General features: G+C 42.2%; 1 protein-coding gene across 1 annotated transcript in view; it reads left to right on the forward strand.

Moving 5' to 3' along the window:
* The window catches only part of Slc9a2 (solute carrier family 9 member A2), an 88,151-nt gene that overhangs the window by 35,432 nt on the left and 39,780 nt on the right, over nucleotides 1–12,939 (forward strand). The window contains exon 3 of the mRNA XM_004844473.4: nucleotides 4,258–4,508. Coding sequence (XP_004844530.2) covers nucleotides 4,258–4,508 — 251 coding nt within the window. The remainder of the gene's footprint in view (nucleotides 1–4,257; nucleotides 4,509–12,939) is intronic.

Here is a 12,939-nt window from a genome sequence, read left to right on the forward strand (position 1 = left end):
TCATTCTTTGAGTGTGTCCAGAATCAGGTTTCAGGAAAGTATCTGGCTCCAGCTCTGTTGAGAAGGTGCAAAGGAGGCAGGCAACCCAGAGGCATGTCCTAGGAGTCCTTGCCATGTATGGGCACAGTGTCATCAACTGTGACTCCTTGCATGGAGAGGGAGAGCTGGCTTGGGTCGAGCACAGGCCAAGCTGAGAGCCCATCTTTCCAGCCCAGTGGGGAATGAGGGCAAGGACAACGAAAGGGTACAGCAGGTTCACGTCCATGGCCAGAGGCTGTGTGAGTCCCAACAGCTACAAAGCTTTCATAGGAAAAAGCCTTCTTTGTTAAAGAGCTCTTCTTTCAGGGTTGAAAGCTGCTGTCTCCTCAAAATCCAGACTCACAGGGTATTGGTTTCACCAGGTATTTGCCTATCTAATACTAATGAATGTGCTATCCAATGTTTCAATGCATTGGCTGAATACTGTACTGAATTGAATATATGTTAGAAATAGAAACACATGTTAAAAAATTAAAGCTTTGCCTTCTAGTCAGATACCCTTAAAAAATAGAGGCAGGATGTTTTATGGAAGGCTCTTTGGTTTATTCATTCAGTCTTATCCTTAGGAGAGGTTTGGGAAACTCACAGAACAGGAAAAGCCTTTAAACATGTGGACTGTTTAAAGTCCTGGAGCTGACATGGTGCACATAGGAGACAGGTGAATCTAGTGAGAATTAATGTTGGAAGTTTAGTCTTCAAGCAAGTAACTCCTTCTCCAGATCATGATGAATTCAATTTTCAGCTAGAAAGGTGAAAGGGAACAAAACCTAGCATAAATATATCTTAAAGCAAGAGAAATTGATGGGATGTAAATTGCAGATCAAATGACTTAAGTACTTATGTTCCCATGGTAATTTCTAATATCATTCCTAGAGTCTGTTAATGTGAGAATTGAGGATTCTAATACATTTTCCAATAAGACTTAAAGATTGCCTCCAGTATTGTCTAGTTGTCTATGCATAACTCGGCTTGGTGAAGGACCACTGACCCTCTAGACAGAAGCTCAGGTGGGCAGTGACTGTGGGCTCCAGAGAGCTTTTAACTTCAGAAGATGGAGAAAGAAAGTGGTGAGCACCTAGAACTTAATTTTGATTTTGTAAACAGCAAAACAGACCTAAAGCTCATTAAACAAAACTGATTGTGCTGTATGATTCATGTGAGAAGGAGTAACCTAAATGTGAGTACTGTATTCCAGAACAGAGCTATTCTCATAAGCCACCGTAATTGCATAATTTGTATCTTTGCTCTATGTGACTTCGCTGAATTAGTGCTCATTTTAAATCAAAATTTCAAATATGTCATTTCTGCTAATTTTATATATATTTGAAGTAATTATAACAAATAGACCTTGCCCATATGACAGAGTGAAAGGCACTCATCTGTCAAATTAGCCTGTTATGGAATTTGTTAGACATCACTGGAATTTTAATCCCCCAAATTCACAGACCCCCTGGGGACATATTGTAGCCCTTGTACATCATATATATTTACATTTAACACACATGCATAAATTGGCACTTGGCCACATAGACTCCCTTGGATAAAACCAAAGGATTTCACTGGGATGAGTTGCCTGTGGCCAGCTGTAACTTAGAGACTTTGACCTAGGGTTCATCCCTTGGAATCAGGTTTAGCAGAGATTGGGTTGGGTGTTGTGGAAGGGTTTCTGGTTGTCATGGCAGTGTTCCCACCCTAGAGCTTCCTCTGTCATGGCTTCTGGGCTCAGGCAGTAGACTGAGCAGCCTGGGCTTCTGCTCAGTGTGCTGAAAGCACCAGGCCTACTCTGATATTTAAAATAGAATGGCCCTTTGACGGTTTGGGTAGATAGAGTCTCCAGGAGCATAGTTTTGGAAGGACTGTGAGCTTGTGACCCTCTGCAATACCACTTCTGTGGGGCAAGCCTGAGCTTCCCTTGGGGTCCTGGTCAGTCTGTGAGGTAGAAGGAGTGGGGACAGAAGAGGAGGAGGAGGAGCTGACTTGGGTCTGTACAGGAGAAGGAGGAGGAGGATCAGTAGCTTTGTTGGAGAGATGAGGCAGTCACTCTGGAGATAGCACCAGCCATACAAGTTGGACCCTTAGCGCTGATGGGTTTGGGAGCCAATCTGTGTGCTGTGGGGGGTCAGGGGAGAGGGGGTTCTCAAGGGCCAGAGGCGTCCAGGAAGGGATCTGGGGGAGCAATGGTTTCAGCTTTCCCCCTAAGAAGATAGGTGGTTTCCCTGCATTTTGGGCTGGGTTTCTGAAATGATGGGAAGGAAACCCCCAGGCTGGAATGGATATATATGTTATTTTGAGCAGCAGTGGTGAAACCCTGCCCCAGACTTCCCAAGATGCTGGAAAGTAGCAAAAGTAAAAGCAAAAGAAAAAGATGTGCCAGGTGCATTGAGTCCGTCTGGCCTTGCAAAAGTCAGGTAGCCTACAGTTTTCATCTTGGGACTGGAAATTGGAATGGTAACATTTAAAGCAAGTAGGTCTTGTGGGGGCTGTAATTAGAAAAAAAGAGAAAAAAAATGCATGGTGCAGACCGGAGGAGGTGAGGGTAGAAGCTGTAGGGTCTGGGAACTGAATGGCCAGGTGGACCAGGAGAGGCTGTCAGTGCGGAAATGAAAATGGGCCATTCCACAATGTGCTGGAAACCCTCTCTCCTCTCTTTATCCTGAGGTGCTGGTGACTGTCACCCTTGGCTCTGGCCAAGCTCAGAGTCAGAGGTGTTTATAGCGCATCCCTGATCCTCTTCCAGGAAGCAGCAGGTCCTGATGCTGCTGGTCCTCAGCCAGTTCTGGTGGAAAGAAGGAAGGGGCTACTCCTGGGATGCAGTTTCTTTTTGTTTGGCCAATGGCAATGCCTTCAAAACAGTTAATTCTTCAAGGGTGGAAATCTCTTTTTTGTTCTCCTCCCATGTCCTTGCTCTCTAATAGGGTTCCAAATGCTCTTAAGTATTATGATAATGATTGCGAGAAAGGAAATGCCCACTGCTTTCTAAGGAAATGTTCATTGTTTTTTCGAAACAAACACATTTGTTGTTATATACTAGGCTACATGGAAGATGTAAATCATAGTGAGGTATTGGTTGACCCCAAGGAGTTTATAATCCAGAAGGAAGATGAAAAATATGCCAACTCTGTAATGTGGTGGTTATAAAAATGACTACAAGTTATCAGAGAAAGAGGGAGGTTGCCTTTGCCAGGGAGCGGGCTGGTTATAGGAGGAGTTTCACTCATGTGCCCCTGGTTAGGCCTTGAACACCATAACCAGGCCAGGAGGCCTGCACTCTAGTATTGCCTCTGATATTTGGAACCATTTGACCTTGGACAGATTGGATCAATTTTGACATTTGACGTTGGACAGATTGGATCAATTTTGACTTTTTCAGAACTCAAAGGAAGATGTAGCACAGCCTTCATCTCCAGCGTCCTTACCACTTGGCTTTCTCAAAGATCTGGTTGCTCCCAGAGTCGTAAATATCATGGTGAGAAGGGTTGCCTCATGCTTGTGGAAAATCCAAGTGGCAGGGCTTAAGGCAGGTTGGAAGCCTCTTGCCCAGCGGGCATGGATGGAGGGCCTCACATTCTCCAACCCTTAGTTAAACCAGGACTGTGCGAAAAGCCAAACAATAGCATAGCCTCATTACTTTACAGGCATAAAATTCGTGTGAAATTACAGCACACACACATACAATGCTTCTTTGCTTTAAGAAAATCCCTTTAGAGCTCTTGTCACCCCACATATATGTGTTAGCAGGATGCAGAGGTGGGATAGAATAGAGGACTGGGGCAGAAGACTTCGTCAGAGGCTCCCTTCCACAGTGCAACTGCACAACAGGAGTGCGGGACCTTGTAGATCCTTTGACAGGAACTCTGGTTACCTGCGTGGTGCATGGCTTCCCAAACAATGGTAATTTGAGTAGTATGTGCTGGAAGGCAATAAATTATTTCATAATAGTCTTTCAGGCACCATCTAGAAAACAGTGTTTTAGGAACAAGATAAGAACCTTGAAATCTCTGTTATTTTTAGAAAGTTTCATTTTTTAAAAGAAATTTTTTAGTTTAAAATCCCAATAGAAAAGTATATGCCAAATTACACAATAACTGCCACCTGTCATTCACATGGGTCCCCAGAAGAAGTATCCTCCTTGGAAAAGAAAAGCCAGGCAGTTTGGCTGTGCCCAGATGAAAATGGGAAATTACAGGTGTGTTGACAATGTGTTTCTTTCTCCTACAGGTCCTGTACAACTTGTTCAAGTCCTTCTGCCAGATGAAAACCATCGAGACCATTGACGTGTTTGCAGGGATCGCTAATTTCTTTGTTGTAGGAATTGGTGGGGTGCTGATCGGCATCTTCCTGGGCTTCATAGCAGCCTTTACCACGCGCTTCACACATAATATTCGTGTGATTGAGCCACTCTTTGTCTTCCTGTACAGCTATTTGTCCTACATAACAGCTGAGATGTTTCACCTCTCTGGCATCATGGCGTAAGTATTTTTTGGCTAAAAGCCTGTGCTATATACGTTCCACTGAATCATGCATTCTAGCTATGGTATTAAGATTGAATACACAATAGGAAAGACTAGGTTGTCTTATTCTAAGAACAACTGAAAATAGATTACCTTTGTGATTAAGAAAGAAAATCTATCCAATTTATGGCAAATATGATTTGGCACTAAGATAAAATCTAAAAGTTACCTCTTGAGTTTCTTAAGAAATGTGACAATAGACTGTTGGGTGGCCCTTGGTCAGACCAGAATTTGATGGGCCTCCTCCCAATTGCTGTGTCTCTCGTGGGAGGCTGTAAAATATTCCAACAAGGTTACATCACCCACACTCCTCAGGGAGTTTTGGGTTTGCTTATCAATATTCATTCGAACAAGCTTAGTGGTAGAAATATTTTTATTCAATAGATAAGACTGCAGATAATAGCTTAAAATCATTCAAAGCCGAAGTCAGTCAATAACAGATTTGATCATGTAATATTAGTCTAGTATTTTTAAGATATTGAGCTCTGATTATAAAGCAGGAAATGTTTATTCATTAAAGACACAATTAATATATCATTCTCTGACTGACTAACCTGTAGAAATTCTCAAAAAGTACCTCAAGTGGACTCTACAAGTGGGCTTCCCCAAACAAGCCTATTACGTTACGGTCACCCTCAGTATAAGGTCAGTGAGAATTCCTTAGTAATGAATAATGAAATCCCTTCTTTTTTATTGTGTTACACTGACAGATATTTATCTGCAGCCCCTGCACCCTAGGCTGTATCCTAGGACCTGCTAAACATATGATAGAGTTTTGCTACTGGAAATGTAGGCATCATTCTTCCTGAAATGTTCTCTCCCAGCTGGTTTTAGGTGATGCTCTGAAGAAAGGCTATGGTATCTTGTTTCCCACCTCACATCAGCTGTTTTATATCAGAAGCAGATGAGGGTTGTGGTGGAGGAAGTCAGAGGCTCCTTGGGAGAAGAGTGGAGCTCACTGTCAGGAAAGCCACAGCTTAGAGCCTGGTGGTTTTCAGTTTTGCAGAGAACCTAAATAAAGCAGCATATTAATCCAGTGTGACCCAGTAATGAAGTGTTCCATGTCTTCCTGGTTGCTATTCATATCATTTGCATGACTTCCAGCTTCCTTGCTCTTCTGTGAGCAGTGACATTGACAATGTGTGATCAGCTGGTTCCAAGATGTGCCAGCAGCACTGGGTGTCTTGTTTCACAGCAAGGCTGTTCTAGAACAGTTTGCATAGGAACCTTGAATTGCCGAGGGGGAGTGTCTTATGCCCTGCTGGCCATGTGCATGTATGAGTGAACTAGAACACTTACAAAGCAGCTGTACTCAGTAGTCATTTTCCTGAAGATGCACAGTATGGGGCAGGGGGTGTCATTGAAGAGCTAGGTGGACCTGGATGGGGATGGACTAGAAATGTCTGCTGGGATCCACTGCGTTGGGAGGCCTCTTGTTAAGATGGGGATCTTGGGTTTATTTGTGCTGTGCCGGGAATTCAGAAATAAGAGACAAAGAGAGCCACATATTTTTGGTAAACAGCACAGGTGATTCTTTTATGCAGTTTGCGTGTGGATGATGAACATAACCTTTATTTCCAACTTCAGTGTGAGCATTTATTTTACGACATAGGGTAAATTCCTTTCTTACATTTAAGTTGATATTGTCGTTGTCCAGAGTGTGCACCAAAATAGTGAATGAACCTTTCAATGAGTTGTTACAGGAGAAGTAAAAAGTTTGCACTTAGAATAACCTGCACACCCATTATCTGGGACAGCAGATGAAGGGACAGATTCACACTGGCAGGCTGTTCTTCCTCAGAAGTGATGCTTGGTTTCTGGTTTCCTGATGTGGGTTAATCTGCTCCTCAGAGGCTGCCCTTGTGCGATGCTTCTCTGTGGTGTAGATGACTATGTGCACGCCCATGTTGTAATTACTTCACTTACCTTAGGACATTGGTCCTAGAATCAGTTTAATGATGCTATTAAGTTTGCATGTCCATGTGTACCTTTTACAGAACTAGTAATTTTTGTGGGCTTAAATTGTACTGAGCTTAGAAATTCTTGCCATTACTCATGGTAATTGTACCTCTTTTCTTACTATTTAAAATCAAATCTTAAGGCTAATGGGAGTAAAGACCCTTAAGGTGCTCAGCAAGCCTAGTGCTTTCCCTTGTTGAAAGGAAAGGGGCAGCATCTGAAAGGAAAGCAGGCAGAGGAAGGCAGGTGCCTGGGAGAAGGCTGAGCAGCTCTGGCAGATTTGCATAATTGCTGTAACACTGTGCACCTGAGCTTCACCTGCTGCTCTCCCCCCCTACTTTCTTCTGTCTTTCCATCTTGCTTCCTCCTCTTACTGCCTGCCAGGCCTGTAACTCACCACCCAGGAGCTTTGCCTTGGGTGGACTTTTGGACAGCCTATTCCTGAACCAGATCACATCACGAACGGGTAGTTAATAAAAAAAGTCTGATTAAAAGGAAACTTCCTTGTGTAGAACCAAAGACTTGGCTTTGGAAATTAAAATGCAGTGAGTCTTTGAGGTTGGACAACACCAGGCAGGATTTCATCTTGTTTCCTTCAGCGAGATGTGGGAAGCAATGCACTTCCGGTATCCCTACAGCCTCCCGTCCACTGAGGCTCTTTATTGCTATCCTGAGACTATGGCTTTACATGCTCTTCACTAACTGAGTCCATCTCTTCTCCTCTGTCTTATAAAGCATTTGGAGAGATGACTCTTTTAAACCTAATTATGTTAAGGAATTAATTTCTGTTCATGTTTTAGTGTGTGTTCAGAAGAATTTTAAATTCAAACACTCAGGAAAGATGAATTTCCCTGTTTTGAAGTATTTTTTCTGTTCATTATTTGTTGTAGTAAGGAAAACTTGTATGTGTGCATGCGTCTATAGTGGTGGGGTTTCTGGGTTGGATTCCATGGCACTAGACCTCAAGTAAAGGGGAAGTCTCTGGTCCCCTAGACAAGATCTTTTCATATGCCCAGTACTGGGCACTTTCCTCGGCAGGAAGATAGAGATGATGGATACTTGCTGCTGTTAGAAATCCCCAGCCCCAGCCCATTGTTTTGGACCTCACATTCAGAGAAATGCTCAGGGAGGAAGCGCTGGTGGCCTTGCTCACAATGGAGGATGTCTGCCCATTTTGCTTCTCTTGCCTGAGGTCACCCTCAGATGCCTCTGACTCCTAAGAATCCGATCCATGGAGACATGGCCCTGTGGGAGTTTGTTCTACCCTCCTACACACCACGCACCCCTCTGGTCCTCACTCAGTGCCTTGCACAGTCCCCTGAACTCTGATTAATGGAACGTTGAAAGCACACTGCCTTCAGGGGGACATGCCCCTTGGGCTCCACTTCCACAGCAGTTCACAGCCCCCTGGAAATGCTGATCTCTTTCATGAGCCTCATGAGTTTCAAAAACAGTTGCTTCCTTCTTTGGATCAGAGAGTGGATTCCCAGTGTTTCTTGGATTTGCTTCAGTGGGTTAATAATTTCTTAGTCTTTCTTCCCTCAAATTACTTACTTTCTAAGCATTTCCCATTTATCTTGATTATTCTAGAAGTGTTACTGTAAAGAAAGTAGGAAATGGGAATTATTAGTCTCATTTTATAAATGTTTAAATCAAGGCTAAGATTGACAAATCCTGGTTGCCCAGTGATTCAGTGGCTAGTGACACCTGGACCCTGGGTCTCCAGAGAAAAGGCCAGTCCAGGATCCTTAAAAATGAAAAACCTACACTCAAAGAAAAGATTTAAATGAGAACTTGACAGGAATGTCTAGAGTGACTGGATCAGGACTGAAGTCTAGCTTGTGGGGCTGAGGAGTCCCTGCAGAGGGAAGGACGCTCCTATTCTCTCTCCTTCCTGTTTTCATTCCTAGAGTTGACAGTATTCATTTGCTAAAAACTTTGAGGGAAACAGGAAGGCATACCTTTGTTTGCCATCCTGTAGCTTTGTTACCAAACCCAAGTCTGTGTACTCAACCAGTGATGGAGGAGAGTTGTTGGCAGGAGGAAAAGGGGGACTTTGGTAGGACCTCAAGACCATGAAGATGATGGATAAACATCCTCCAAGACCATCTTTTTTTTTTTTTTTTTTCGTACTGGGAATCGGACTTGGGACCTTGCCCTTGTGAGGCAGGTGGCAGAACCACTGAGCTAAATCCCCGACCCCTCCAAGACCATCTAAATGCAGGACAGGATTTCAACCCCTTTCATCTTTTTTTTTTATTCTTAAGTTCTTTTATTGGTACATTTTAGGTATACAATACGTTTACATGTGTCATTGGGTGCTTGTACCTGTACATGATGTATCTTGGTTCTTATTTTTTCCCCATTACCTGTGCACCCTTCACCCCTTCCACCCTTCCCTATTTACATAGAATTCATTTCCATTTTTTTCCCTTTTCTCATAGTTTTTCCTTTCCCTCTTTTCCTTTCCCCTTCCCCTCGCTTCACTCCTTCGTCTTTGGACCTTTTCCCCTGTTTCAAATTATCAATTATTCTTTTTTTTTTTTTAAATTCTTTTATTGGCACATTGTAGGTATACAACACAATTACATTTCTCATTGGGAATTGTACCTTTACATAATGCATCTTGGTTCTTATTTTTTCCCCATTCCTAGCCCTCCCTTCATGCCCTCCACCCTTCCCTATTTACAAAGACTTTATTTCCATTTTTTCCATTTCTCATCATTTTTCCTTTCCCTTCTTTCCTTTCCCCTGCCCCTCCCACTACCCCTACCCCTTTGGACCTTTTCTTCCTGTTTTACATTATCGATTATTCATTCTAATCATTGGTACATTTTAGGTATACAATATAATGACATTCATCATTGGAAATTTGCACCTTTACATAATCTCTCTTGGTTCTTATTTTTCACCCTTACCCAGCCCTCCCTTCAACCCCTCCAGTCCTCCCTATTTACAAAGATTTTGTTCCTATTTTTCCATTTTCTCATATTAATCCCATTCCTTTCTATCCTTTCCCCTAGCCCTCCCACTTCCTTCCCCTTTGCCTCTTTTCTTCCTATTTCACATTACCTATTATACATTTAGTCCTTTCAATTATTCATTTTAATCATTTTAACTCTTGTTTACACTATCAGTTTCTCACACTAGAGAAACTATTTGGTATTTACACATGTGTGTCTTATTTATTTCACTTACGAGTATGGCCTCGATATGCATCCATTTAGCTATAAATGTCTCTAGTTTCTCCTTCTTTATGGCGGAGTAGTACTCCATTTTATAAAAAAAAACCACATCTTCTTTATCCAGTTTCCAGTTGATGGGCACTTGGGCTGCTTCCAAGATTTAGCTATTACAAACTGTGCCACTATAAACATGGGTGCACATATATCACTGTGGTATGATTCTTTTAATTGTTTTGGGAAGATCCCCAGCAGGGGAATAGCTGGGTCAAATGGGACCTCTAGTCCTAGTTCTTCGAGGTATCTCCATGCTGATTTCCACAGTGGTTGCACCAGTCTACACTCCCACCAACAATGGAGAAGGGTTCCTTTCTCCCCACACCCCCACCAGCATTTGTTATTAGTTGATTTCTTCATAGCAGCCATTCTTTCTGGACAACCCCTTTCATCTTTACAAAATGATTGAGGAAATCTGGTGGCTGCTAGTCTGTTGATCTGCATCAGTTTTGAAGAGGGAGGAGTGAGATTACAGAGGTTTTGAGAATCAACCCCATTCATTCTGCTGTGGCTTTCAGTGATGAGTGCTGCTGTCCCAGGAGACCGAGGTTCTTCACAAAGGATACAGGGGCTCTACTTCTTGCCTGGGTCCTCCTATCCACATGTTGTGACCTGTAGGGGGGTGATGTCTTCAAGATCCAAAGGTATGCATTCATTTCCCTGTGTGCCCAGAGGTGGTAGAACCACCAGGTCCTGTTTATAATATTCTTAAAAATCTGTAAAACTAAGAGATGCAAGACAGTGTAGGACATTCATAACATATGCAAAGAATCATGTTTATTATATTTCAAAACACATGAAGCCACTTGACCTTCAAATTTACTTTTTGAAGTGTGACAATGAGCAGATGGAGTTGGGTAGAAGGACAGAAGGGACCAAGACAGGAGCCTGAGATCTCTGTCTCCACACCCTCTGCAGCTTTCAGTGTACCTTCTCTCACTCTAGAAGATGATAACTTACTTTTAATTATGGTAAATGCCTTCAATGGTAATTCTGATTGGGCAAGACTGAGCCCTTAAAATCTGCTGTGACCATCAAACATAAAGGCTAAACAGTAGTCAGATGAGGCAGGAAATTAGCTAATAGGAAAACAAAACATACCTGTTAGTCAGCTTCAGTCACTGAGACACAATGCCTGAAATAATCAGCTTAAGGGGAGAGGTTTATTTAGGCTCATGGTTTCAGAGGCTGCAGTCCTTGGTCTGTCAGCCTGTTTCTTTGGGGCCATTGGTGATGAGTCAGAACATCATGGTGGGGAGCATGTGATAGAGTAAATTTCTATCTTATGGTGCCCAGGAAGTGAGAGAGAACGAGAAAGACTCCATGAGGTTCCAATGTTCTCCCCAAGGGCCACCTCCAGTGGCCCAACTTCCTTTTACTTGACCCTGTCTCCCAACACCACCCCAGGGACCAAGGTCAGCATAAGCACCTTTGGTGGACATTCAAGGTCTGTACTATAATAGCATGGACCCCTTAATTCTCTAGACACCTTCTGGAAAATGTAAAACCAAACAATCAACAAACTTAGCATCATCTTTTATTTTCTTCTGTGTAAATTTGCCTAAAGTGCAGCGTAAAACTAGAAAAGACAGGAGGGAATCTGAATTGATAAACCTTAGCCTGGGATCATGTAAATCATTCATGAAATTATTTGCATGTATATTTATGGTTTAACCTGTTTAATTTAATAGACTCAATGGCTAAGATGTAGCATTCCCTAAAAGGTGCCAGGCTGTCATCTTGCCCTGTCCAAAATGGTAGCCACCAGCCACATGTAGCGTTTGCATACAGGGTATATGGCTAGTCCATCTGAGTTGTGTTCTAAGAGCAAAATATGCACATGATTTTTTCTTAAGACTTAGAAAAAAAAGGATTATAAAATATCTCATTAGTAATTTTTATATTGATTAGGTGTTGATATTTAGCTATCATGGGTTAGAAAATATAGTATGAAAATAAACTCACCAGTTTATGTTGTAGCCAGAGTGACTAGGAGAATGGAAATTATATACAGTACACCACCGGTATTCTGTTTTTGTGAGACAGCATTATACTCTACAGCTCACCATTAGCTTTTGCTATCTGGAGACTTGAAATAAGTTTTATTTCCCTTGATAAAATAAAAGAAAAAATAGAAATTAAAACAGAGAAAAAAGAAAAAAGAAGTACTTTCCTTCCATTGATAGTGATGTGCTTTTTAAAGAGTATTTCTTTGGGAATGGGGAAGGTTGGACAGGAAACAATGGAGAGGCTGAGGGGAGGTGCAGCATTTTTCTCAAATAATTAAGATGTCAGACTAAAGCTGTCTGGAGGGAGGGAAGTGTAACCCAAGGACAACATTCACATTTTAGGGGCTGCTGAGAATGGGAACCAGGGCTCCACACATGCTGTGCAAGTGCTCTACACGGAGCCCATCCCCAGCCCTCTCGGGGTTTTATATAAGCATCTCCAAACTTGGCTGAGGAGCAGAACTCTCCCTGGAGTTGGGACCCCTGCAGCAATAAGCAAAGTCCTTTAAAACAGGTCCACTGGGCATGGGTATTTTATATTGCTTGTGAATTGAAGTTACAAGTTTCAGCAATATTCAGTATTCAAAATAATGTATTTTCTTTCCTCATCTTCTTAGAAGTCAATACTAAAAACTTCATTTTCATCTGTATTTACTCCACAGAGTCATTGAAAATGATCCCTAGAACCTACATGTTAAGATCTCTAGTTTTTTCTAAGTAATTTCAAAAGATACTTGTTTTTGGTGGAAGCAAAAAAATCCTGAAATATCCCCCAAGTAATCATACATTCCATTGTTGAAGATTATTAGGGGCAGATTTTAAAGCCAATCAGTTTCTCCTCATCTCCTAACTTATTTCTGATTCTCTTCTTGGGCCTGGGATTTAGCTCAGTGGTGCTGCCGCCTGCCTCTTCTTGTGTCTATCAAGTAGATTGTGTTAGTGGAGTACATGTAATTAGTGGAGTGTAAGGGACACACAGACAGAAGAGTTATTTTCTAGAATACACAATAGAATACATGACCAATCCCACAGCAGCTGCTTTTGGCTGCTGATATTCAGTGTCTTACATTTCTATGACGACTGTCTAGAATGAGAGAAGACTCATGTTCTCATTTATTGTGCATGATTGAGTAGACTTTAGGAGAGGAGTGGGAATTTTTCAGGTAGGAAAACTTTTGTGTT

The sequence above is a fragment of the Heterocephalus glaber genome, unplaced genomic scaffold (genome assembly GCF_053883595.1).
Source record: "Heterocephalus glaber isolate CG9 unplaced genomic scaffold, H.glaber_assembly_v1.0 deba00000470, whole genome shotgun sequence".
In the NCBI taxonomy this organism is placed as follows: domain Eukaryota; kingdom Metazoa; phylum Chordata; class Mammalia; order Rodentia; family Bathyergidae; genus Heterocephalus; species Heterocephalus glaber.